This window comes from Leptosomus discolor, chromosome 3 (assembly GCF_034619465.1).
Source record: "Leptosomus discolor isolate bLepDis1 chromosome 3, bLepDis1.hap2, whole genome shotgun sequence".
Classification (NCBI taxonomy): domain Eukaryota; kingdom Metazoa; phylum Chordata; class Aves; order Leptosomiformes; family Leptosomidae; genus Leptosomus; species Leptosomus discolor.
The window spans coordinates 57,363,300-57,387,618 of record NC_141393.1 but is presented as its reverse complement, the minus strand read 5'-3'; the positions used below and the strand labels follow the sequence as shown (position 1 = coordinate 57,387,618).

Genomic DNA, 24,319 nt, shown 5'->3' with positions numbered 1-24,319 from the left:
TGCTGGTGGCATGCAGCATTGCACTCCCTCTGTGGGCATGAACCCTGCTGCTTTAATGAATATTTTGGGGTTTTTTTTCCTTCTTCCCACACATCCCCTGTGGCTGGGAACATGCCGTGTGTCCTCCATCCTCCCCAACATCCCCCAGCTCCAAAAGTAGTGGTGTGAAGACCTGTGGAGCAGCTAATCATGGCACCACCCAGCAGAGAGCTTCTTGCAAGCTCCTTGCTCCCCATGCAGGATGCAGCTTTGAGCACCGAGGTCGGTACCACCAGCAGCCCTGGTGTGAGCGTGCCCCATGGCAGCACTGCCAGGCCAGCCCAAGTCCCACTCCGGGGCATGGCTGGGAACCACCTAGCTGGGCAGTCCTGCTCCCATCCTGCTTTGGCTCTTTACCTTATTTTTCCCTTTCCCTAGGCATAAGGCTGGCTGAGATCTCCTAATCCCGGTTCAGACCTGCATCCTCTCTGCAAATGGGCCTTTACAGTTAATTTAATGGTGACTGGCCCTGGGGCAACACCAAGGGCAGTTTGTGGACTTACACCAGAAGCAACTTTGGTGTTGGGGAGGGAGACACACCCCCCGACTCAGCAGCTTTGCTGCTCCTTGGGGTAGTTTTCTCAGGGGTTTGGTGTTTAAGGCCAGAAGGTCCCCAGCCACTTTTGCCATTGAGCCAGTTATGGCTCCCCAGGACCTTGGCATGGAGAGGTCAGTGGCTGTTGGACCAAGAGGGGGTCTGCACTGGGAAGGGTAGAGGACTCACTGCCCGTGTACCACTGCCCAGGTCCCAGTACCACAGGTTTTGGCAGTGGGAAGTACGAGGGGGTGATGCCCAGTGGGTACTGTTTGTCTACCAGCAGGTAGGTGCCCCAGCCGCTGGCCGTCCTGCCCCAGAAGGGTCCACCTTGGCTGCTCCATTTGGAAGAGCAAAACCCCATCAGCCACCAGTGATGGGACAGGGGTTGTGTTGGGGAGTGAGACACACACCCCCATCCCAGCCCGCACCGTTAGGTACCACTGGCTTCACATGCCTGCTCCCCCTCTTCCCACCAGCACAGTTACGGACTTGCCAATGTCCCCCGTGTTCATCACCACCCTCTCGGCCACCCAGCCCTCCACCTCCACCCAGATCTCACATGTCAGGCAGAGGCAGAAATTTTCCTGGCTGAAGTAGGAGGAGTTGGGGCTGGCGGTGATGTAGTCTTTGCACTCTTCCACTTCTAGGGCTCCCCTGCACCCCAAGGAGGTGGTGAGGATGCTCGACGTGTTCCAGGACTAGCTGGTGCACCCAGCCTCTCAAAAATGCAGTGGGTATGAGGCAAATGGCATCATGGAGCTGGTGCTTCTCTGCTCCCCAGCATGAAGCCAACGCCACAGCCTTTCTTTCTATTTGTGGGTGGAAAAACAACTTGATAAACATCTCTCCAAGCCCTGTTACAGGCAAGGGGTGAGCCAGGGCATTTCAGTGCCCTCTGATGCCTGGAAGAGAAGGGAAATCCCCCTCCCATACCATGGGTTGAGCCACATCGTCCCTCCCCTCGGCTGCTCCCGCTCATGGTGGCTGGTGTTTCACAGCCAGGATAAGGTTTCCAGGCTTTCCAGGGCTTACCTCATCCTGTACTGGAGGCAGAGGGACGTGTTGGCTGGGGCTTCATCCCATGGGGGCCAGCAGCACCACATGTGCTTGGGGTAGAGCAGGATACAGCTCACACCCAGGCAGCCAGGCACACCCGTGGGGACGGAGGGGACAAGGAAGGGAGAACTGTCAGCCCCCTCCATAGCACCTTGTTATGATGCCTGAGCCAGGGGTGGGTGACAGCGCTTACCAGGTCCCAGTCCTGTACCCTGCAGACAAGGCAGATGTCTGCCTAAATGGAGATGGGTCTGGAATGGAGCACATTCCCTCATCTCCCCATGGCTCTCACCATCCTGTGCCAATTAGTGCAAGGAGCACCCGCAAACTGGCACTTGCTTTGGCTCCCCGAAAAGGAATTACTTCTTGCTAGATCTAGAGGAAGGATTGATTTGTTCCTGCACAGGAGTGCATAAAAGCCAAAGCACAAGAGGATTCCAGGTATGTTCCTGCTGTGGCTGAGCCTACAGTTTAGGCAGGTCACTTTTGCTTGTGTCTGAGTATGCAAAATGGCAAAAGAGCTTTGGAGAGCTGGGATGGGGAGCAGCAGAAAGCCAAGGAGTTATTTTCTTGAGCTGTGTGGCTTCAAACATTGCTCCTGGGATTTTTTCCTTCCCCAGCAGCAACTCACACCCAGCTTTTGGCCATCCAGTCTCCCTATAGTGTCCCCATATGGACTGAAGTCCTCTGGTGTCAACCAGTGATAAGGGAAACAGGACCCTCCAACCCCTTTGGCCTCAGCTACAGGCAAAGCCCCCCTTCCCCGGCAAACCAAAGCCCCTCTCCGCAGGGAAGTGGCTAACCCTGCCTGCTCGGGTGGGAGATGCCAGCCTGCTGCGGGGGTATCTCTGCCTTGGGGATCCAGGTACCTGCTGGAGATCCCGGCCATGGCAGCACAGATGAGGAGGCAGTAGTGAAGCAGCCCTGCCCTCTGGGGAAACACAATGGATCAAGCATGTGGACAATTAAAAATGCAATGATGGCATCTACTGGGAGTTGCTTTCCCAGTTTATTTTAAACCCTGCTTCCCAGTCATCGCAGCCCCAGAGACAGTGAGGTCCTCCTCCCCTGCTCGTGGGGGTTTTGGCTTGTGGAGGCTGAATAGGGCATTTGCTCGACAATAAATGGGAGAGTTTACAGCTGGATTTTCATGGTCATGCCTCTGCGGCAGGTTTGCGGGGTGGCAGGATTTGACCCTGCCTCCCCTCTCTGGCTGGCTCCGCATGTCGCAACCCTCGCCCTCCTCCCTCCGTCTGGGACAGGAGTGCAGTGTTTGCAATGGGAAAATTTCAGCTCAGGCAAAATATTGGCCACAGCAGAAATGGTTTAGGCTTTTTTTTTTTTTTTTTGCTGTTGGAGCTTGCTGTGCGTTTGTCCATATAGGAGCACCCTTTACAGGGAGACAACTGCTTGCTAGATAATAACATATAATTAGCAAGGATTATCCCATAATCTAGTCTAATTGACAGAGACCGTGGATGTTTTTCAGTGGACTGCCAGCAGAAGAATTAGAGCATCATTAATTGCAGTGTAACCCTGGCACGGGCTTCCCTTTTTTTGCATCCTCTGGCATGTCGGAGTCCCTTTGTGCCTCAGTTTCCCCCGCTGTGAAATGCCAGTACATCCACCTGAACTGAGGGGGGATTTATCCTGCAATATCAGCACCTGTGCAGCGGAGTGTTTAAACAAATGCAGGAGGGTTCTCCAGCCCTTGTGATATCCTCCACAACGTGATCTCTGCTATGGGAGGGCTCACTCATTAGCAGTAAAAATGCTTTAAAAGGGCTGCAGCCATTTAAAGCGGCAAGGAAGACTCAATGCTTCTGGTGCTGTGCCCTGCATGGAGGAGCAGGGGTTTGCTGGCTATGGCCAGCTGGGCTGGAGAACTCCCTGACATGTTTCCCTCCCTCTACCTCTTTTTTTCTGCTGCCCTCTGTCCCCGCTCTGCTCCATCCTACACTCCTGCCCCCATCATGTGCTAACGTAAGTTTCTGAAGCCTCCTTCAAATGATCAGGGCTCCCAAAGACATCTGGGGCTGCTACTTACCTTAACATCTCTTAATCCAGGGCCAGCCTAGCAAACCCTTCCTATTACAGGGCTGCCAGGGAAGCACAGGAGATCTAAAAGTTTGGGTTCTTTGTAGAGAAACCTTTGAAGAGCCTCTTAAAAGATGAAAAATGGTGAGCCGCTGCGCACTTTCTTTTTCCGAAGGACAGGGAGGCTCTTGTCTACTCCCATCTTCTTTCGCCCAAGTAATTTGCAGCAGGACAAAGCTCTCCTGAGCTGTGCCTGCTGGGGGGGAAGGGAGCAAGCTGTCACCTGGTGCCTTCCCAGACTTGCTCTTCAGAAGCCAGGGTCAGAAGTCAGCTCTGTCAGGGGTGAATTCCCCCTCCATCCCTCCTGGTGCTGCCCTGAGCCCAGCCCATATTCCCTAAGTACCAGCAGCACGGGCAGGTGAGGAAAGCAGATGTCACTCGTCTCCAGAAGGTGCTCCCCTCCTCTCTTTGCTGGGTGCAGCAGGTCTCTATAGGTCTGTCGGGTTTATGTGCTCTTTCGCTGAAGGAAATCTGTGGGCTGGGCTTAATGTGGTTAAGCAAAACAGAAGAACCTTTTCTCCAGATTGGGTGCCTCCTCCACTGCAAAAAGGAAACCGGCTATTTCAGAGGCACCATGCCAGAGAAACTTAGCACAAGGGAGCTGCTGCTCAGCTCTTTCATCCTCCCTATTAATCTAAAAGGGTTTCCCCAGCGTGAACACAGGAGCTTGTGGAGCGTCCCTGCCTTTGTAACGTGTCTTACCGGTACCCTGTGGCTGGTCTGTACTGCACAGCAGCTGCCAAAGAAAACCCGGGGAGAAAGTGCAGAATTTAGGAGAAATGCACGTCTGGGCCAGTGAGGCCACACTTTAGGATGCGTGAGGGGCCCCTTCTTCCAGCCTGATGTGTAACCCGTGTGGCAGGGGAACCCAAGCTGGGGAGGGTCCTGCAGGACCCCCTGTGAGTGGGTTTGCCACAGGCAAGCTATGACAGACCAGATGTTTTGGAGCCAGGCCAGCCTTGGGAGCTATGTGCTCTGTAGGGTTCAGGTGCCTGTGCCCTTCCAGCCCCTCTCTTTCAAGGGATTTCGAGAGGTCACACGGGCTACAGCTAGTGCAGAATGGGTCACGGCGCTGGGAAACGGCCATCCCTGTCCTCCTGCTTTATCCACGAGCCACGTGGCCCCAGCCTCCTCCCTGGCTGCACCGGCCAGGAGAGGGAAGGAAGCACGGAGGAATAGCAAACTGAGTCAGTAGGTAACCTAACGCATAAACAAATGCAGTTGTGTAGGTGAGATTGCTCAAAGGGAGGAAGTCTAGTCTTTGGAGAGCAATTAAACTCTTGATTACTGTCAGGTATTGAGTATCCTGTTGTCACATTCAACATCACCCTTTGGGAAACTGAAGCCCTTTTTGGCCCATTGCTTTTTTGTCTGTTTCTGTCTTTCTTCCCCGCCTTCCTTTCTGGTTTTGTCCTGAAAACATTCCCTTGTTCTCTGCATTCCTCCTGTCCTGTGGGTCTTGAGTCCAGCCGTTAGGAATCTTTTCCAGTTCCTCCAGTCAGTCAGTTTTATGCAAAGCTGAGTCTGTGAATCTTCAGCCCAAATGTTCCTGCCAGCTTTAACATTAAGTTAGAAGAGCTGGACCCAGAGCTATAGACTCAGGTCCCTTTGAAAATGAGTTGGGCAAAAATACTAGCCATTAAATAGAGGAAATGTATGGGAGTTTTCTCCTTGTGTGCAGTAACCCTGCATCACTGAAGTTAATTCCCAAATGAAAAAAATATTTCATACATATTGATAATGAAGTAAAAAAAAAAAATCTCTGCAATGTATGCCCTAAAGTGCTGACGGTATTCAAAATAGATTAAAAAAATTTAAAAATCTCTCTTCCCTGAAGGCTGCTCAGAAAAGGAAGGTGTCAGGGACCAGGAGAGGGCATGGAAGAAGTCACCTGGAAAAGACAGGCCTGGCAGAGCTTTGCTAATATCCTGAAACAAAGTCTGGTGGTATAGACAGACTGAGCTTGTAGTCTGCGTGAAACATAAGAGCTCACGTGCACCTCTTAAGTTGTTCCACGCTGTCTGTGGAAATCATCCCTTCCACAGGACTGTTTACTAATAAGAGGGGAAAGAATCATACACATGATTTTCCCCTCCCTCAGTCGGTTCCCAGGACTAAACTGTAAAAACAAAAGTGGATCTCGCCGAGTTGCTATTTTCAGAGTAGAACTGCCATCGCCATAGAGCCGTTCACTTTCAGACAGCAATTGTCCTCGGTTGCTACCCACACTGGGCATCACCAACAATCTGGGAGATTCCTAGCTCTGTCTTGCAAAGCAACGCACAGCACAGCGGAAACTGGCTGTGTGTACAGATAAGCCAAAGTTCTCCGACTGTATCTGACCTGGGTGGGAAACTTATCTGGCCTGGCTTTCATTAGACCAGAAGCTCCTTGTTTTCAGGATTTTTGCTTCCCGCACAGTACCTAAATAGTGAAAACGCAGCCCAGCACCAGGAACAGAAAGCTGAAAATAAATACTGCAGGTCTTGGCATTGCAGCTCTGGAAGGAAAAGCTAGGTTGTTCAGCGATCCCGAACCCCTTCCGTGACAGTCCAGGATACGTGAATTCAATTACAGCTGTGCAGTTTGAAGTTATTTAAGTGGGAAATGGAGCTGACTACTCATAAGAAATAAATTGAGGGTTTTCATCTCTTGCTACAGCCTAGTCAACAAGTGTTAAGCCTTCACTGACATGTTAACCATACAGTCACCACCCATAGATCTGCCAGTTTCTCTCATACTATTTCCAACACACCTAACCTTAACTTTCTACAAATGAAACGCCTGTACGCCAGTTTCAAACCCTGATTCCTAAGGGTTGGACTCAAGACCCACAGGACAGGAGGAATGCAGAGAACAAGGGAATGTTTTCAGGACAAAACCAGAAAGGAAGTTGCCAGAAAAGGCAACTGTTTGAAGATACCTTCACAATGTGCACAGAAAAAAAATGGTCTTGCACTGGCCCAAGCAAACAAGACAGGGTTTACATGCTTTTTAAGAGAACCTGCAATTATATAATTAAATATATAGAGTTCAACACCTGAGGTAAGTTTTGGGTGTTTCTTTAGCTTCTAGCATCCACAGAAGAAAAAAGTATTTCGCAGGTCCACATAATGTCATGTTTTAGGGTAAAGGCCTGAATAAAGACCAATTCATAGTTTTCCCACTGCATTATTTGTCCTTAAGTGGCTCTTCTGAAATAAGAGTGCTGACCACGACTGATCAAAAGACACTTCCTTATGGTATATTAAGACTTCAATTCCCATGACTGTGAATAGTCAGGTTTCTCTCACTTGGTTCTGTCTACCCTGATAACTCAGAAAAAGGTTTGTCACCAGTCCCTTGTGTACCTACATACACACACCGAGAACAGAGAGCACTTTATTACCTACCAGTAGAGAAACACCGTGCCTGTGACAGCTTTAATAATAGCTTACGGAGAACGAGATGACTTGTGGCACTATAGAAATCGGAGCAAATATGAGAGACGAGATTTCCAGTTTTTAATAACTAGAAGGAATTAATAGTTTGTTGCTCAAATTTGTTCAATCATTCTGCACAACATTCCTTTTGGAGGGAAAAAAAGCCTTTAAAATGAGTACTTTGCTTATAACCTAATTTTATTTAGAAAATTCATTTCAAGTTTTTGTCATGTAAGAACAAGCACCACGTTCAACTCATGAGTGAGGTATGGAAGTCTGAGTGAGCTGCTCATTAAACAGCAGAGGCATTAGATAGCACCTATACTCCAGGGCATTTTGATTTTCACGACAGGGCTTTAGAAAATGCCCACAATCACCGGATGACTGAGCCTATGGAATAACAGATAGCCCATTTCACATCCAACTCTGGAATGCAGCAAAGGGAAATCACCTGGCTTGGCAAAACAGCGAGCTCTTGCCACAGGCAGGGCCCAGCTGCAGCAGACGCGGCTGATTTAGAGTTAACTAGACTTTGCAGCTATCCACTAGGAATCTCCTCCCATGATTTCCCAGTATTTCCTACCAGCACAGCACAGAGCTGCTCCTTTATGTTATTCAGCTGATTATACCTGAAGAGCCACATCATGGATGGAGCTAAAGTGAGGTGGGACCAACGGGCAGAAGTGAGAAACAAGGTGAGTCAGCAAGGATGGTTTTGTAGCAGGAAAATATACAGCAGAGTAGAAGAAACAAGCAGCCCGCAAGGATTTCTACCAAGTCAGATTTACAGCACGACTTTCATCATTAGTACTTCTTGTCTTCAGCAGCCCTGTTCAGAGACTGGTGCCAAGCGAGTCACACTGTCAGCACTTCTGCACTGCCCTCACGACAGAAAGGGCTCCCAGTTCCACAGAGATGAAGTTCTCACTCAGGACCAGTCACGATATCTCACTTCTTATGGCTCTGTACAAACACAGGGACAGTGAGCGTGCCAGTCTTGACTTCTGCTCGGGTTTCAGGTTTATGCTTTAATGAGAAGACAAGAGCTCGCACCGTTTTGCGATACGGTGCGCTAATGAGACGGGAAGAGAGATGAAAAGCTTCTCGCTCAATATTTTCAGCCAGCGGGTGACCAATCTGAAAACAGCAAAGTATAAAATTAGATCTTTACATTTAATAAGGAGACCAACTGATGGAAAGCGGACTTTGGTGCTTTTCAGTGTTTCTTCATTAATCAACTTAGATTCACGGAAATCTACTTCCCACCACAAGTGTAACAGGAAAAGCAATTTAATTCCACCCTAGCAATTATGGAACAAGACAACATGGTCAGTAGCAGGGAACATATCCACATCTCCAGCTGGGTGGCAGTACTTTGCCATCACAACAGGAAACTAATCTGCAACTAGCTTTGGGTATCAAGCTCAACTGCAATTATAAGCTACGTTGTACTGTCTCCATAAAGCTCACTTTTGATCTTGCTGATAGAAGGTACCTTAGGTACTATTTTAAACTTGATTCCAGCAGCAACTCTAAGACATGCCAAACACTTGGCAACTCTGCCTGGTGCTATAAAGGGAAATGTGGGCTCTCTGTGTGTAGAAGGAGGTGTAATTAAGAATGCAGATAGGGATTTGCTAAATGTTAATTATGTAGTTATTACTTCAACATGTGCCAAAACCTGTACTTTAGCACAGCTTAGGAAAAAATCCCCCACCCATCAAGAAATGGTTTTAATTTCACTTCTGCCTTGTGTGATGGGGAATCTCCCATGCTTTGTGCGCAGGAGATTCTAGCGTGCCAAGCGGAACCCCTCCAAGTTCTCTGCCCACTCCATTTCTGCTACACATCACTAAATTGCTCCTCTGCTGGGCAGCACTAGAAGCCCCTTGGGTCCATTCAGCTCCACCCTCCCTTCTCCTTTTTGTCAGCCTCTCAGGTGTCCCTGCTCCCCATCTGCTGGACTTCTGTGGCTCCCCTGCCTATATATGCTGTTCACCTGCTGCTGTAAGCTCTGCCTGCGCGTACGGTCGTAGCTGCAAGCTAGAAGGGTATTTTTCCTTGCTGTGCTTTCAGGTGAGTCCTGCTCAGAGGCAATTCTGCTTTATCCAAGGGTAAAGCGTTTTAGGGGGTACCACAGCCTTTATGTCCCATAGGTTCAGACTTTACTACCAGTCTTACCACCAAGCATAGATGGGCTTTCCAGAACTAAGCTTGACCCAGTGGCCTGGCAAAGATGAGCTCCCACCTTTCTGAGGCATTCCCATAGCAAACCATCCTTTTGTGCTGCCTCAGTCCAGGTGGACTGGAAGTTGGAGAGGTTGTTCTCCCAGCTAGCAAACACATCGCTTTGAAACTCTTGAGTGCTTATCACTTGACTTGCCATTTAAAGGATAATTAATGAATAAATTAAAAAGGATAATTATTACGGCATTTCATAGACCAAGCAAACTAGTCATTAAGCCTTATGGTGAAGCTCTGCTCATTTACTTAAAGATACCTGAGGGATCTGGTATTTATCACCGCTTTATATACTGTCAACCTTGCTTCTCTGTTTTTGCAATAGATTTAAATTTACAAATGTTTAATTACTTAAATATGAAACACCCAAAAGGTCCCAGTCTTGCTTTCACAGCTGTTAAGTAGCAGGAAAAACTTTGTGTTCTATTAACTTCCTCCTTCTCTTGTACAGCCCAACTGCAGTAGATGCACAACTATTCTGTTGATTGACTATGTAAATAAAAGCAAATACACTTCACTTAGTGTGTTTACTTTGTTAACAACCAAAAAAAAAATTATCTACCTTGAAAACAAATCTACTTACAAATAGAGACATGCAGTGAATCACTGAAAATAGGAACAAATCATCTGGTCTTGTCCACGCTCTGTAGGAAGGACCCGCTCTACAGCAGCTATGGCTGAAAAACGTTTGTTTAACTTGTTCCTACAAGAAGTAACGCTTTGAGCCAAAGGCAAATTGACCTGAACGATACCTCTAGATCCAGGGCTTCACAAAGCAGCCTCCGTGCGTTCTTTCTGAAAGCCTCGGTCTTGGGATCGCTCCTGACCTCTATTGAGGGCTTGTTTGAATGGTCTTGGATGAAAGTTCGCCACTCCGTGTAAATAGCTTCGGCGAGGCTGGCCACATCGTGATCTGAATGTTTGCGCATCTTATTCACTGTGTGACCTGGAAAACAGAAACAGCTCCTTCAGGTTTGGTAGGTGGACAAGATATAACGGCGTAATGGGTTTGTGTGGCAAGGTTTTGGTAGTAGGGGCAGGTTACAGGGGTGGCTTCTGTGAGAAGCTGCTAGAAGTTTCCCCTACGTGCAATACAGCCAATGCTGGCCAGCTTTAAGACAGACCCGCTCTGGCCAAAGCCGGGCCAATCAGCAACGGTGGTAGCGCCTCTGTGACAACGTGTTTAAGAAAGGAAAAAAAGTTATTGTGCAGCAGCAATTGCAGCGAGTGAGAGGAGTGAGAATATGAGAGAGGAACATTTTCTGCAGACACCAAGGTCAGTGCAGAAGGAGGGGGAGGAGATGCTCCAGGCACTGGAGCAGTGATTCCCCTGCGGCCTGTGGTGAAGACCATGGTGAGGCAGGCTGTCCCCCTGCAGCCCTTGGGCGGTGGAGCAGATGACTGCATACACCCCGTGGAAGGCCCCACATCGCAGTAGGTGGATACCTGAAGGAAGCTGTGACCCCGTGGGAAGCCTGCATTGGAGCAGGCTCCTGGCAGGACCTGTGGCCCGTGGAGAGAGAGAAGCCCACGCTGGAGCAGGTTTGCTGCTAGAGACCCCATGGGGGGGCCCACGCTGGAGCAGTCAGTTCCTGAAGGACTGCACACCATGAAGGAGACCCACGCTGGAGCAGTTCATGAAGAACTGTAGCCCATGGGAGGCCTCACGCTGGAGAAGTCATGGAGGACTTTCTCCCGTGACAGGGACCCCACATTGGAGCAGGGGAAGTGTGTGAGGAGTCCTCCCCCTGAGGAGGAAGGAGCAGCAGGAACAACAGAGTGATGAACTAACCCCAACCCCCATTCCCTGTTTCCCCCTGCGCTGCTCGGGGGGAGGAGGGAGAGAAACCGGGAACAAAGTTAAGCCCAGGAAAGAAGGGAGGGGTGGGGGGAAGGTGTTTTAAGATTTGGTTTTATTTCTCATTTCTTTTCTCTGAGTTAATTGGTAAAAAATTATATTTGTTCTCGTGAGTCTGTTTTGCCTGTGACAGTAAATGCTGACTGATCTCCCTGTCCTTATTTCAACCCACAAGCCTGTTATATTTTTCTCTCCCTTGTCCAGTTGAGGAGGGACAGAGTGATAAAGCGGCTTTGGTGGGCACGTGACACCCAGCCAGGGTCCAACCACCACAAATGGACACCAGTCAAATTATATGGGGGCTAAAGCAGCCACACACATTTTTAATTCAGGCAGTGTGTCAGCAAAACAACCGAAGCACTGACAAAAACATAAAATTATTAGGAATTAAGCCTGAAGTTCTTACTCCTTGACTTCTGCAATGATTTTTTGCCCAAGCAATTAGCAAGGAATGGACCTATACATGTGAAAATTACCTCCCCGTCACCAAGGTGTGGCGTGACACTTACGTAATACAGGGCTATGTTAATTTTATATGCAGATACTAGATCTGGTGAAAGCTTGTAAGACTGGCCTACAGAGAATGCTGGTTTTAAACTGAAAACTCCTTTAAGGAAACAGATGTTGCTGGTGATGGCTATAGCATTTTAATACACGGTGACCCCAAGCAGAATCTTTCAATCGACAGGGCCTGCCAGTGCAAAAGAGGCTTTCTCTGAGAGGAGACAAAAGGGACTTTCTTCCAGTGGGGTACTTCTCTCTGACCACTAGCGCTGTTGGCCAGGAGATGTCACTGTTAGGCTTCGGCGGCTCTTCCAGCCCAGGCCCGTTCAGACAGGCACTGGGAAAAAAATGTCGGGAAAAGCCTGAATAAGCCGAACACGGCAAATGAAATGACAATTCAGAAGTAAGGGGAAAGGGGCAGCTCGCATCTCCTTTTCTAAGGCAAGGGAGGCTCTCTGAATAGAGATCCAGCTGCTCTAAAGGCAAACAAAGGCCAGCACGACTGTCTCTCACGCCAGGAAGGAAAGGCGGGGACCGTGCAGTCTCACGTTAACCCTCCCCCAAGTCCTATGGAAAAGAGACAGGCATCGGGCTATGTCATTTGCATGGAGCTGCCCATCTGCTGGGGATTTCTCAGTGTGAGGCTGCAGCAAAAAGTTCTGGGTCGATCTGAAGAGAATTTCTCGCGTGTTCAGAGGATTCAGCCAGGTTAAATAGATGAGCCACATCTCAGATGGCAAGAGAGCACTCTGCCATGCCCCTGACAGAGAGCAGGAGAAGGAATAAGGCACGCAGGTGCCCAAGAAGAGCTCTTCAAAAATTTGACCACAGAAGGGGTGATGCAGTATTTGGCAATAAGCAGGCAACCAGGGAGGAATTAGAGGATAGCTGACTTTTTCAGTACAAGCTCTGAAAACTGCAGGCTGGATATCAACAATTTTTTTATTGGCAGCTACACTCGTTTCTTAAAAAGCTTCCAAGCTGGTGTCTTTTGTACTGACAAGCCAAGCAGACACCAGCCAGCCTAATATTCACAGTCTAGATCAGACAAGATGTACCTATTTTTGTTGAAAGTAACACTTCCTTGGAAGGTATTTTCTTCTTCAGTTCCTCCAAAGCTTCTATCAGATTCTCTTTTGGTTGCCCAGGAAGCTCAAGCATAGACTTCCATCGTTTTATGTCTTCCACAACCACAACTCTCTAGAAAAGAGAAAAGCCATCAGGAAAGTGGAATATTCTTATTATAAATAAGACTATTGGCTTCATCTCAGCTACTGGGGCTGTTATCGACACATGAATTATTGATTATGGCATGAACCAGAGCACAGAATACATGATCGCTCAGAATGATGGGTACTTGCTTGAGATTAGCAGCCTACTGCAAATCAAGGCTGAATTAACTAGACAGTAAAGCAAGATGCTTGACCTTGGTCTGCCAAACTTAGGGCACATAACAGCAAATGTCTGCTAGACAATAAGTGTTTTGAATTTCAGGAGTTCATTGTATAAATGTCTCTTAATAGAAAAAGGGATTAAGAGGGAGGCAGCTAATTATCTTTGGCAGCCTGGTAGAATCTGAATCCTGCTCAGATTTGCTTTAAATTCAAAATAATGCTAGCGAGGAATGAAACAAAACATTGGGGAACATGAATGCAAACGCATGTACACTGGACATTTGCAGTGGTTTTCACCCTGTTTTTGCCACAGACCTTGACAGAACAGACTTCAAACACTGCAAGTCTCGTATTTTGGACGTGAGGCATCTTACAAAGATTCAGCAGTAGTCAGACAGCTGGGGTGCTTTATGCACTACTTTTGCTTTATGCCCCATTCTTTTGCTTTCTGCCTTAGATTAATAAGCTCTTCGGTGCAGCAAATGTTTCCCTGTTGTGTTTCTACAAACAGGTGGCAAAGAGGGGCTCAGCTCTTATGCAGGTCTCCTGCAGGACCACCATGCAACCCACTGAAGGGCTCTCCTTGCTGGGGAGAGAAGCAATATTGAATGGCAATATTGAAGGTGGTGGTGTCACTTGGCTGTGCTGGAATTGTGTGCTCAGCCTGACCCTACACGACACCAAACAAGCAGGAAGGAGCCAAGTTATAACCCATCTTGGTTCAGGAACCCTCTTTGAATGCAGCAGAGCCCTCTGCACCATTCTAACTTTGTAAGCTTCTGGTTTACAAAGTGTTCCTCCCGCTGTCACCCCATGCTGCTCAGCTCCACGCAGAGGCAGGACGGCAGCCTGGCGAAACCCTGACACCCCTTCTTCTGCCCAAGGCACCTCAGGGCCAGCTTGGCTCCTCCTGGGGTGCTCCCACCACCCCTACATGCAGCCTCTGGGGAACAGCGTGGTCCTGCCCCAGCGCAAGGCCGGGGGAAGGCCTCACCTCGTGCCCGCGAAGGCAGCGGGCCCCGGTGCCGCGGGGTGAAGACCCCTCAGGCCGGGGAGGCCCGAGCGACCCGTGCTACCCCTCCCACCCCCACCCCAGTTCCGGCGCCCGCCGGTGACCTGCCTTGAGGGACTCGATGGTGGCCTGCCGGTAGGCGCGGGGGGCCGGCCCGGCCCGGCGGGGGCTCTCCGGGCAGCGGGCCCTGCGCACCACGAACCGGTCCATCCTCCCGCCCCGCCGCCCGGGGGCGGTTCCCACCCTCGCCCGCCCTCGCGGAAGCCGCTGCCCCGCCCTTGCCGCCGTGTAGTTCCCGCCGGAGGGGAGACCCTATGGGGTGGCTGGGGTGCTCGGCGCCGCTGACTACATCTCCCAGCAGACATCGCGCGGGGGAGGGGGAGAAAGGGATTTAATCTCGCGAGAGTGCCCCGGCGCTGTCGGCCGTCAGTGGGGCCTGCGGGAGGAGGAAGATGGCGGCGCGGCGCGGTGGCCTCCTCTGCCTGCCTCTCGCCCTGGCACTCCTGGCGGGAGGCAGCAGCAGCGCTCGGGCGGCGGGGCCTTTGCCTGCCGCCTCGTCCGAGGCCTTTGATTCCGTGCTGGGCAACACGGCGTCGTGTCACCGCGCCTGCCAGCTGACCTACTCCCTGCACACCTACCCCAAGGTACGGGCGGGCCCTGCCTCACGGCTCCTCCGCGGCGGCGGCGTTCGGCCGGGCGGTGGCTGGCCGCTCGGTCCAGCTCCCCTTCTCCCTCCCCCGGGAGCCGTGCTGCGGGGCTGGCAGGCAGCACGGCCCTGGCCTCCCCCGCGCGGCTGCCCCCTGGCCTGTCGCTTGCCCCTGTCCCCCCGCAGCCCCTTCTTGTGCTCCAGAGTGACAAGAAATAGGCGGGATTTTCTTGGTCAGGAGCCGTTTTCGAGGCATGGCCCCATGCATGTTTTCTCAAGCAGCGCTGGACGTGTCTTTAAACATAAACACGAAGGAAGCTCATGCTCGCAGTGCTCGGATGCAGTCAGCAGCCTGCTGCTGTTCTTCCATGGACTGTCATCTGGCTTAGATTTTCATCACCTCAAAATAGGGAATGCAGTGGTTTCTCTAAAGACAGCTATTTCATTTTGAAAATAGGTGGTTAGGCTGCAGCTTGCCAAAGAAATGCTGCTTTCAAAGTATAACTTTTCTAGTGCTAGATACTTTTGTGGGTTTGGGGGGATTTGCTGCTTTTTTCCTCCTGTTCCTAAAGAGGCAGCTGTAATTTGGCTTAGGCTGTTCCATGTTTTGGGCACTAAAACAGTGCCATGTGCATGGCAGGCCAGAGATCCTGAGTCAGGGCACCACTGTGACACTTGGATGTTGAAGGATGAAGTGTAAAGGATGATAAACGAGCAGCTTGTCAGAACCTTCAACCTGTATTTTGATTCACTTGCATGGAATTGTTTTCATCTCATAATAAAACACTGAAATAGTGTCTGATGGGAATCTAACTTAGTACTTCAGAGTTTGCTGTTGGTTCTAGCTTTGAAGTACTGGCTTGAATTTGGAAAATCTAGTATCAAAAATCTTATCTTTCCTGGCTCTTTCTTGGTGATATACTTCATTATCAGCCGCAGCTGTGCAGCAAGTTGAACTCTAAATGATGGGAGCTCCCCCATCTTTGAGTTGTCATGCAAGAGCAGAAGGCGAACAAAAGTGGTGGCAATGTTAGGTAATAGGGCTTTGTCTGCTTTCGTGAGGGACTTAAATTGGATTTTGTGACTCTCTAGCTGATGATGGTATCCCTCCAGAGAGAAGTAACAGGGAGTTGTATGGAATACAAGTAGACTTACATCCGTACATGTGGCATGTTTTGGTGCCTGCGTGTGATGACAGTGAGGAGAGAGAACTAAACCTGAGAAATTAGGACTAAACATTATCCCAATATATTTCCATACTGTTTTGGCACAATGCTCTTGTTTCCATTATAGGACTCTTTCAAGTTCAAGGAAGGCTGATATTTTTGTGATTTTTTTTAAAATTTTTTTTTTACTGTACTTTTGAACTCTTTGTTGTGTGGTGTTGGAGCTGTCAAATAATACATTCATCTCTTCCTTTACATTTAGTCTTTGTTTTGTTTGTCACAAAACTACCTGTTGAATTGAAGGAAATCGTTTTAGTTGTCATTCGAAAGTAAGGCGAGCTTCACTGAGACTTCCATGGAAGACTGCCGTAGAAATCTGTCTGCTAAAGCTAATTCTGTCTGGATATCAAATTAGAAAATATGTTTTCTGCAACAGCTTAACTATCGTAGCCACCTTGTCGGTGTAGTTAGAGTTAAGTTTTAATTTACATTCATGGTTTTCTACTTTTGTGCCTTTAAAGCATGTGAACTTGTGCTCTCGGAGACAAACAATGGCCAGTTGATTTACGGTGGGTTATACAGTAAGGTGTGGTGTGTTTGCTTTCTGTGACATTAACTCAGACAGTGTTTTCCACCTGTACAGCAACTGGCTGCAGTCATTTGAGTGGTTATGTGGTTAGTGGTTTTGATGCGTCTAGTCCATGGTAGGGTGTGATCATAAGCATAATAGAGGCTGTCTAGCTCTGCAGCATAGAGAGCACTATTATGCGGAAAGCATGCATCTGTCCCTTTGGTCTTGTAGACAGAAGAAATACTAGGTGTAGGTTTTCTATATTTACATAATTTTAATAGTTGCAGTGAGGAAGCACACTTCCCCTTCAGTTCAATATAATAAATAAAAAACGTGTGTTTATGGAACTTGTTTGGCAAGTAAGCAGTTAACCAGGGTACTGGTGTAGTACATCAGAGGATAATCTCTCGTTTTGACAATTCTATTGTAGTTGTGATTAGAGTCTGGTAGGTACATTCTAATACGCTGTCAAAATTAGTCTCTTTTTTGTCTTTTGCTGTTAGGTTCTACTGTTTCAGTTCTGAGATGGAGGACTGTCTACTCTTTGTAGAGTTAAACATCGGTAAATCTTTTACAGCAGTTTCTCCTATTTTTAAACCAAACACTTTAAAAAAAAAAAAAAAAAATGCAGTGCAGCTCTGCTTGTGAGTTGTAGGACCGGAATTACAAAACAGAATTTGCTGTTCCAGTTCTGCCTCACCACAGAATGAAGAGCTCTGTTTGAAATAAATCAGTAGGTATGTTAGTGTTAAAGAGCTGTAGCTTGGTTTGATTTCAGATCATCCAGAGTGTAATGTTTAGCTGGCTTCTAGATCTAGCAGAGGGAGGACCGTGGTACTCTGGTGGGTGGCTTTTTATACCACTAAAAAAAAAAAATTCTTTGTTTTCTGAGAATTTGTTCTTGAATGGAGGGATGCAAGCCTTTTCTTGTGCCTTCCCAGGAAGAGGAACTGTACGCGTGCCAGCGAGGCTGCAGACTGTTTTCCATTTGTCAGTTTGTGGACGATGGCATTGATTTGAATCGAACCAAACTGGAATGCGACTCTGGTAAGACTTCAGTACTCCTTCAGCGTCCTGTGATATGGAGACATAACAGAGGGAAGAGCAGGAATGTCTGAAAGGGTGTTAAATTGGTGGGATTACTTCAGTTGCTTTCTGGTTTTGTTTAACCTTAAAGTTGATGTACAGGATAAAAAAAAAAAATCTTAGGGAAAGGTTGTCTGTTCTCTGTGAGTTTGTCCTTACCTGATACTTAGTGTTCCTATTTTCCTGAATTTAAGTATCATCACTCTCTGTAAATAAATTAAAAAGACTTAATCTTACTGTAAACAGTTTGTCATAGAAAACACAAAATGGCTGGGAAAAAATCCAGTCAAATCAACAGTTTTCCTTTAATAATTCCATGCAACAATCAGTCCTATTTACAATTCTTGACAAACTTGTATATACAAGTGAATTGTTCATATAGAGTAAGGACACAGATCTTAACATGCTGTCTGCCTTGTAACTTGAGGTCTAGGCTACATCCTTGGGTTTACCTACAGCTAAATTCTTGGGAACGAGGTACGTGCTTTGTTTGAAATAGGCAGGCCATCAAATTCTCTCAGATTATCTGTGTTAGTGCAAAAATTTCACAGTGAAGATGAAATATGTGTACTATAGGTCAATTAATACTGGGTTTGGAATTGTATAGAACTTTCATCTGATAATATTGAGGCAGCTGATCCACAGTTTTATTTAGAGGTTAAGTGGGACATACCCACCCAAAGCAGGAAAGGTAGGAGCTCTCTGTCTATATTTCCAAGACAACTAAGCACCAAGCCAGCACGCAAAGGAGGCTTTTCTCCTCTCAGTAGCTCATAGAAACAAGAGGGCTCGTGGCTAGCTCAGAGAGCTGATGGAAGGTGCACAAGTAGAAAACCTGACATGCAGAGATGCTGATGTGATACAAAACTGCGCTAAATACTCTAGAAATGGGCTAATGCTCTAGTCTGTCATACACTGTGTGTAGCTGTGATACAGCATGTCAATCTAGTTGTCAAACCACACATGAAAGAGTGCCATAAAATAGGGTAATGTAGCAATAGACCACATGTAGAGGTAATTGAACAGTTGCTTACTTTCTGGTTTAACTCTCCTTCCTGAGGCTGTTGTCTTTTGCTGGCTTATGTTCTGTAATCTGTTACACTGGTTGGTGCCCTGACTAAGAGTATTCTGTGCTTGGCAAGATATATCTTGGCTGATCTGCACAATTCTGTCTTCTGATGCTTCTTTATGCCTGCAAACACTAGTTTGGTGGCAGTTTTGCCATGGAATTGCTGTTCAGGTGCTAGGAGCTGAATACTCAAATGCTGAGCTGCTGATGCCATGCTTCCTGCCAGCTTAGCCTTTGTGATGGTCCGTTTGTACCTGTGGAAAACTGGGAGACCTGCTGTCCTCTGTGTTGCTGCTTGGTTTGATGCTTTAGTTCAGGTAGTACTGCAGCGTTGTCCACCTAAACTTTAGTTTTGGGGAAGAGCTATGCCCGTGTATTGTCTGCCTGATTCCTCCGTGGGCAGAATAAGCTAAATTATTCTGTCTGAATAATTTAGATTTCTTGTTCTTTATGATCTCTAGTGAACAATTAACAGAAGCTATCTGTAATAAAAAAAAAAAAAAAAGCTTCATTTTTCATAAAATATTCCACAAAACTTTCAATGCAGTTTCTGTACTCCTCCCGCTAGCAGGAAAATGCTCCTTTGATTTTCCTGTGATACCATGACCTCTAAGGGATTTAATGGACTGATGGTCCCTCTAGGATTCCATCTCTGCTCTCTGAGGTGTAAAAAGTCATGTTTTACATGATATGTAGAGGAGAAACTGTAGTGGTAGTGGGAGGATCAATGAAAACTTGCATCCCTGAGCTTGGCCAGGGTTCACATTTCTGATCGGTTGCTCTGATTGCATTCAGATTTCAACTCCCTCGTCTGTCTGAGCTCTGATTCCCTATCCTTCATTAGACCTCACAGCAAATGCTACCCTTGGAGGGGCTGCCATATCTTTCCCTGCAAATGGGCTTGTCAGTCCTTTAACTGCTGCTTTGTTTCTGATCCAACTTACTGAAAATGTTTTCTTAACTAAAATGCAGAATTTATCTTCTCATTTGGGGAACTTCTTCCTTGCAGCCTGTACTGAAGCATACTCCCAATCTGATGAACAATATGCTTGCCATCTTGGATGCCAGAACCAATTGCCATTTGCTGAGTTAAGGCAAGAGCAAGTAAGTAGATGACATGTTTTTCAAATACCACCTACTTGTTTTCTGTTCAGCATGTCTTCTCTTTTTTAAACGTCTTCAAATGGAAGATAAATCTTGCCAAGGTCTGAAATCTAGACGTGGGGTGAGGGGTGAGCAAGAACATGACTTCTGTCCTTTTCATATAAAAACAAATTGGAAAACCAGTTAATGTTTTGCTTGCAGTTAATGTCCCTGATGCCAAGAATTCACCTCCTCTTTCCTCTAACACTGGTGAGGTCATTCTGGAGCGACATGATGGATTCAGCTCAGAGCTTCATAACATCCTCATGGACTTTCTACCTTCAAGCAGATGATGGCAAAATTGTCATATTCCAGGTTCTTGCCTTTTTCATTGAGATTAAGGTGTCCTGGCTGCTAAATGTTTAATGCACCTCCTTCCAGCCATGGACAATACTATAGAGCACTATCAGAAGTGTTTTGGTTTTGATAGTATTTTGCTGCCTTCAGGGCCAGTGTAAGAAGGGGGGGGAATAAATCAAACTTAGATGGATTGTGGTCTTAAGGTTGACTTCCGTATTAGTTCTGAAAATGTAATTTATCAAGCTCAGTGGAAGCTTGCTAGCAGGATCTCCTAACTCCTTGTTTTGTTTTAGTCAAAGCCAGAAGTACAGTATGTTCCACAGCTTGATCAGGAGGGTGGAGATACAAGAGGATCCTTGTCGCTGAGTAAAACAGCCTGTAAGTTGTTCTTTGGGCTTTGGAAGAACCAATGCAAATGTTCCCTGTCATGCAAGGAAGAAAAAAAAAAAAGCCTGAAGTTGCAGGTGGCACACGAAAGCAAATTTTTAGAAAGCTGAAATATAATTGTTTGCCTCGTAGACTGCACTACGTACACTTAGCAAAGGCTGTGGCAGAAACCAAGCTCTGCTGGAAATAGAAACTTGCAAGCTGGGGCCATTTTAAAAGCTTCCTTTTATGCTCGCTGTATAGACAAACTGTGTGGCGTTTGGTTCTTCTCTTCTTGCTTTCCTGACTGCTGCTTCTGCTGTTGTATTTCAGCAGACCTACATCCAGGAAGCTCGCAGACATACCGAGGACTTTTTGAAGAGCGAGAAAATGACAGCTTTTTCAAGTGTCTTTCCATGTATGTATATTCTAGAATATCTGTACCTAGTAAGGAGGATAATGGCCTTTCCCGTGTGTGTATGGGGGCGCTGTTGCAAGATGTCGAAGTGCTACAAGTCTGTTAGGTGCAGGATGTGTAGCAGTTACAGCTGTGTACCTGACTGTTTGTTATTGCTGCTTTTCTGTGCTGCCCGCGTGTTGTTTGCAAGCTATTCTGCCAACTTAGGTTCTCCTTTCCCTTTCAAGTGAACACCGTATTGGTAATTTCCTACACTGTTTTTTGAGTGTGTTCTGTGAACTGTTTAATCAGTACTGTGTTTTACAGGCAAACCTGGCAAACCTACCAAGTAGGTGGTAGCTGTGGATATGTTTCAGGGCGAAGCACTTTTGTGTTTCGTTTTGGGATTGTCTGGTATGAAAGATGCTTACGTGAAAATACCCAGTATATCTTTATTAAAGCTTTGCTGAAGATCAGCATGTTCATTCTTCTTTCACTTACTCTGGTTAGTTTCTCCCTAAAAGTTTATATTTGAAGGATCCGTGAATTGCACCCCAAATGTGTAACAGAAAAAGCTGGTTTTAAAACTGGAAATGAGAGGGTGCTTAGGGCCTGATAAACAGAATCCAGCAAGTCTTCTGTGTCATTCAAGTCAGATACTAAATGGGCATTAGAGAACCCAGGGGTCTGAAGTGTGCTGTGTAGCTGGAAGAGACTAATGAATCAGCAGGAAATGCAGTCAAAATTGAGCCAAACTTTTTAGAGGGTCCATTGTCTTCTGTGCAGTACATGAAATCTAGTAACATTCTTTTCATTTCAGAAATTCCAGTTGGATTTTAACCACTACGCTCGTCCTGTCAGTGTTGGTGCTGCTCTGGATTTGTTGCGCAACTGTAGCTACAGCTGTAGAGCAGTATGTTCCGTCTGAGGTGATGCGATTTGATAACTTACAATATTTTGAATTTATTCGTTATATTACTTTTACGTTACGGCCGTCTAGAGACTAAAGCATCTGGGGGGAGGTTCAACTAGAAAGAGATTTTTTTGCGGGTGTGGTTAGGAAACCAATTTTGTTATTTAAATGATGATTTTATAGCTGGACAATTCTTGCTTATTCCTGTGGCTGATTGGTGCTCGGAGCCTTACTCTGGCAGCCCAGGTGTGACATCTGGTTTGTAGTGCTCTAAAGATCACTCTTGAGAAATGGAGGCTGCTTCTAATTTCTCTGGGAATAAAGCTGGACTGAGGGTTGGATGGTGTAGGTGGAACCCAGTATGGGTTTAATCCAGGAGGATCAACAGTGAGAACAGAAGTGACAGCATATTATCAGTGAGCACAGTCTGATCGGAGGGGAACTGGCTGAACTAGCATCCCTAGTGCCCAGAGGGATCCCCGCACTTCTAAGTAAGCAAGGCTCACAGTATTTGCAAAATAAAGGAGCTGTTACACAAGCACTGTATCTACTGTTGGTTTGGCAGGCTTGATAACGTTTCATTTGGGCTCAAATCTACTTCCAGCCATGAATTTCAGCTGTTACAGAAAGCCTGGATTAACTTGTGTTAAATGGCTGCAGTCACCAGAACCAGGAATGCAGTTGCGTGATGAAATGCATTTTATTCACAGTATGGAGAGTCTTTGTCTTAAAGTGAATTGTTTAAATATTTCAGAAGCTGAGCATCTATGGAGATTTGGAATACATGAATGAACAAAAACTGAACAGATACCCATCCTCTGCACTTGTTGTGGTTAGATGCAAGACTGAGGAACATGAAGAAGCAGGACCTCTTCCTACAAAAGTCAATCTGGCTCAATCAGCAATTTAAATGAGTCTCCATTGGATCCAATAGACTAATTCTAACTGAACTAGCAACTCCTGATTGCTTGTGGTGGTTCTTCAGATAAGCAGCTTAGCAGCCAGTCTTTAAATGCAAATAAAGTGGCAGAATCAACAAATGTCATGGGATTTTGTTTTCAGCTAGTAGTGAAGATTCAGACATCTGGAATTTGTTTGTTTCCAGACATAATCACTTCTCATGGGTGTTTGCTATGTGTCTCTTTGCTTACAAAAGCTGTAAGCATGCTTTCCATACTTCTGTCATGACACTTTCCAACTTATTTGTGTGTTCTAGGATGTAACGTGTACATTCAGAGTTAGCTTTGTAAAGGTGTAAGAGATTTTAAGTAGGCAGGAGATGCCTTTTTAGTGTTGCACTTTTTGTTGTAGTTAAGAGAAAATATTATAAAATTATCTGCTAAATTTTTGTATTTGTTAATGTCCATGCACAAACAGCCCTGTCTCCAGAACCAGAAATATATTTTTTCTACAGTGTGGCAATACCTAAGATGGAACACGTTTGTGAGGTACTGTAGGCTAGAACTCAGTTGGTGAAAGATGGAAGCTTTGTTAAAACTTGCGGACATATCCCTTCACACACGGAACATAACGTGGTCAATTACTTTGTCAAACTTTAGCCTTTAAGTCTTAAATTGCTTGTAAAGTTAGCACCTGTGTTTTCTGAAGAAATTCTACTTTCTGTTCTTGATTAACTATTCTAGCCTTGTAACTTCATTTACAGAAACAAGTTGATTCCTGAGAAATGAGAACAGATGAATAAAATTGACTGTATAGAAAATGTTGGCTATATAGCTTTTTGCTATGCTTAGTTATTGACCATAACTTTCTGTATGAAAGCCTGTCTGTAGCCTTCCTCCCACAGGCAGCGTGACTCGATTTTGCTACACGATTCACACACACAGCCACGGCAAACAACGTCCCTCGTATTTCTAATGTCTGTTGCAGCTCTCTTCTTTGAGGTGATTGGTATGTGCTGGTTCCCATAGCATTGGCAGGTTGGGCATGTGTGTGGTTTATTTTAAGGTCTCTGTAAATGTTTGAAAGCTGGCTAGGAAGCATGATCTCCGACTCACCGTATTTTGTGGATTATACGGAAATCCTTTGAAGGTTTAAAAAAAAAAAAAAAAAAAACAACCAAAAAAAAACCAAAACCAAAAAACAACAAATCAAAATCCAACACGTCTTCAGGTTTTGAATTCTAGTGAGAACAGTAGAGGTCCTGGAGGCTATAGTGTTCCCTCACTGTTAAAACTGGCTCAATAGTCATTCCTAACTGGCTGTAACTCTTATGGTTGTGTAACTCGAGATGGTGGAGCCTTGCAGGGGCCATTAAGCAGGAATGTGCATTAAGCGGTCTGTGCAGTGCTGCTGAAAACCCTAGCCTAGAAGCACTCGCAGGTTTTCTGTTGATGAGGTTTAAGAGCACTAAGAGATGTTTGGTTTAAGCAGGCTTCTATCAACGTGCAGAAACTGCAATTTGAAGTCCTAGATTAGCAATACCTCTTCGTGCTAAATTCTGCTTCACTGGGACGACATTGTAGCCCAGAAATTTGGGTGCC

General features: G+C 46.6%; 2 protein-coding genes across 3 annotated transcripts; one reads left to right on the top strand and one right to left on the bottom strand.

The window, feature by feature from the left end:
- Positions 1 to 7,332: 7,332 nt before the first annotated feature.
- Positions 7,333 to 14,371, bottom strand: TCEANC2 (transcription elongation factor A N-terminal and central domain containing 2). The gene is made up of 4 exons (XM_086463179.1): positions 14,270 to 14,371; positions 12,814 to 12,955; positions 10,146 to 10,339; positions 7,333 to 8,289 (listed from the first exon to the last, which is right to left on the bottom strand). The coding sequence occupies exons 1-4, from the start codon at positions 14,369 to 14,371 to the stop codon at positions 8,101 to 8,103; spliced, it is 627 nt and encodes a 208-aa protein (XP_086319305.1). The 3' UTR covers positions 7,333 to 8,100.
- Positions 14,372 to 14,613: 242 nt separating this feature from the next.
- TMEM59 (transmembrane protein 59) lies at positions 14,614 to 23,538 on the top strand. Of its 2 annotated transcripts, XM_086462378.1 has the most exons (8): positions 14,614 to 14,805; positions 17,486 to 17,591; positions 19,709 to 19,803; positions 20,005 to 20,157; positions 20,436 to 20,520; positions 20,842 to 20,926; positions 21,726 to 21,834; positions 22,573 to 23,538. In XM_086462378.1, the coding sequence occupies exons 1-8, from the start codon at positions 14,614 to 14,616 to the stop codon at positions 22,726 to 22,728; spliced, it is 981 nt and encodes a 326-aa protein (XP_086318504.1). In that variant the 3' UTR covers positions 22,729 to 23,538. The 2 variants fall into 2 exon arrangements, with proteins under 2 accessions (XP_086318504.1, XP_086318505.1); XM_086462379.1 differs by lacking the exons at positions 14,614 to 14,805; positions 17,486 to 17,591 and having other exon boundaries at positions 19,769 to 19,803; positions 20,845 to 20,926.
- Positions 23,539 to 24,319: the final 781 nt, after the last annotated feature.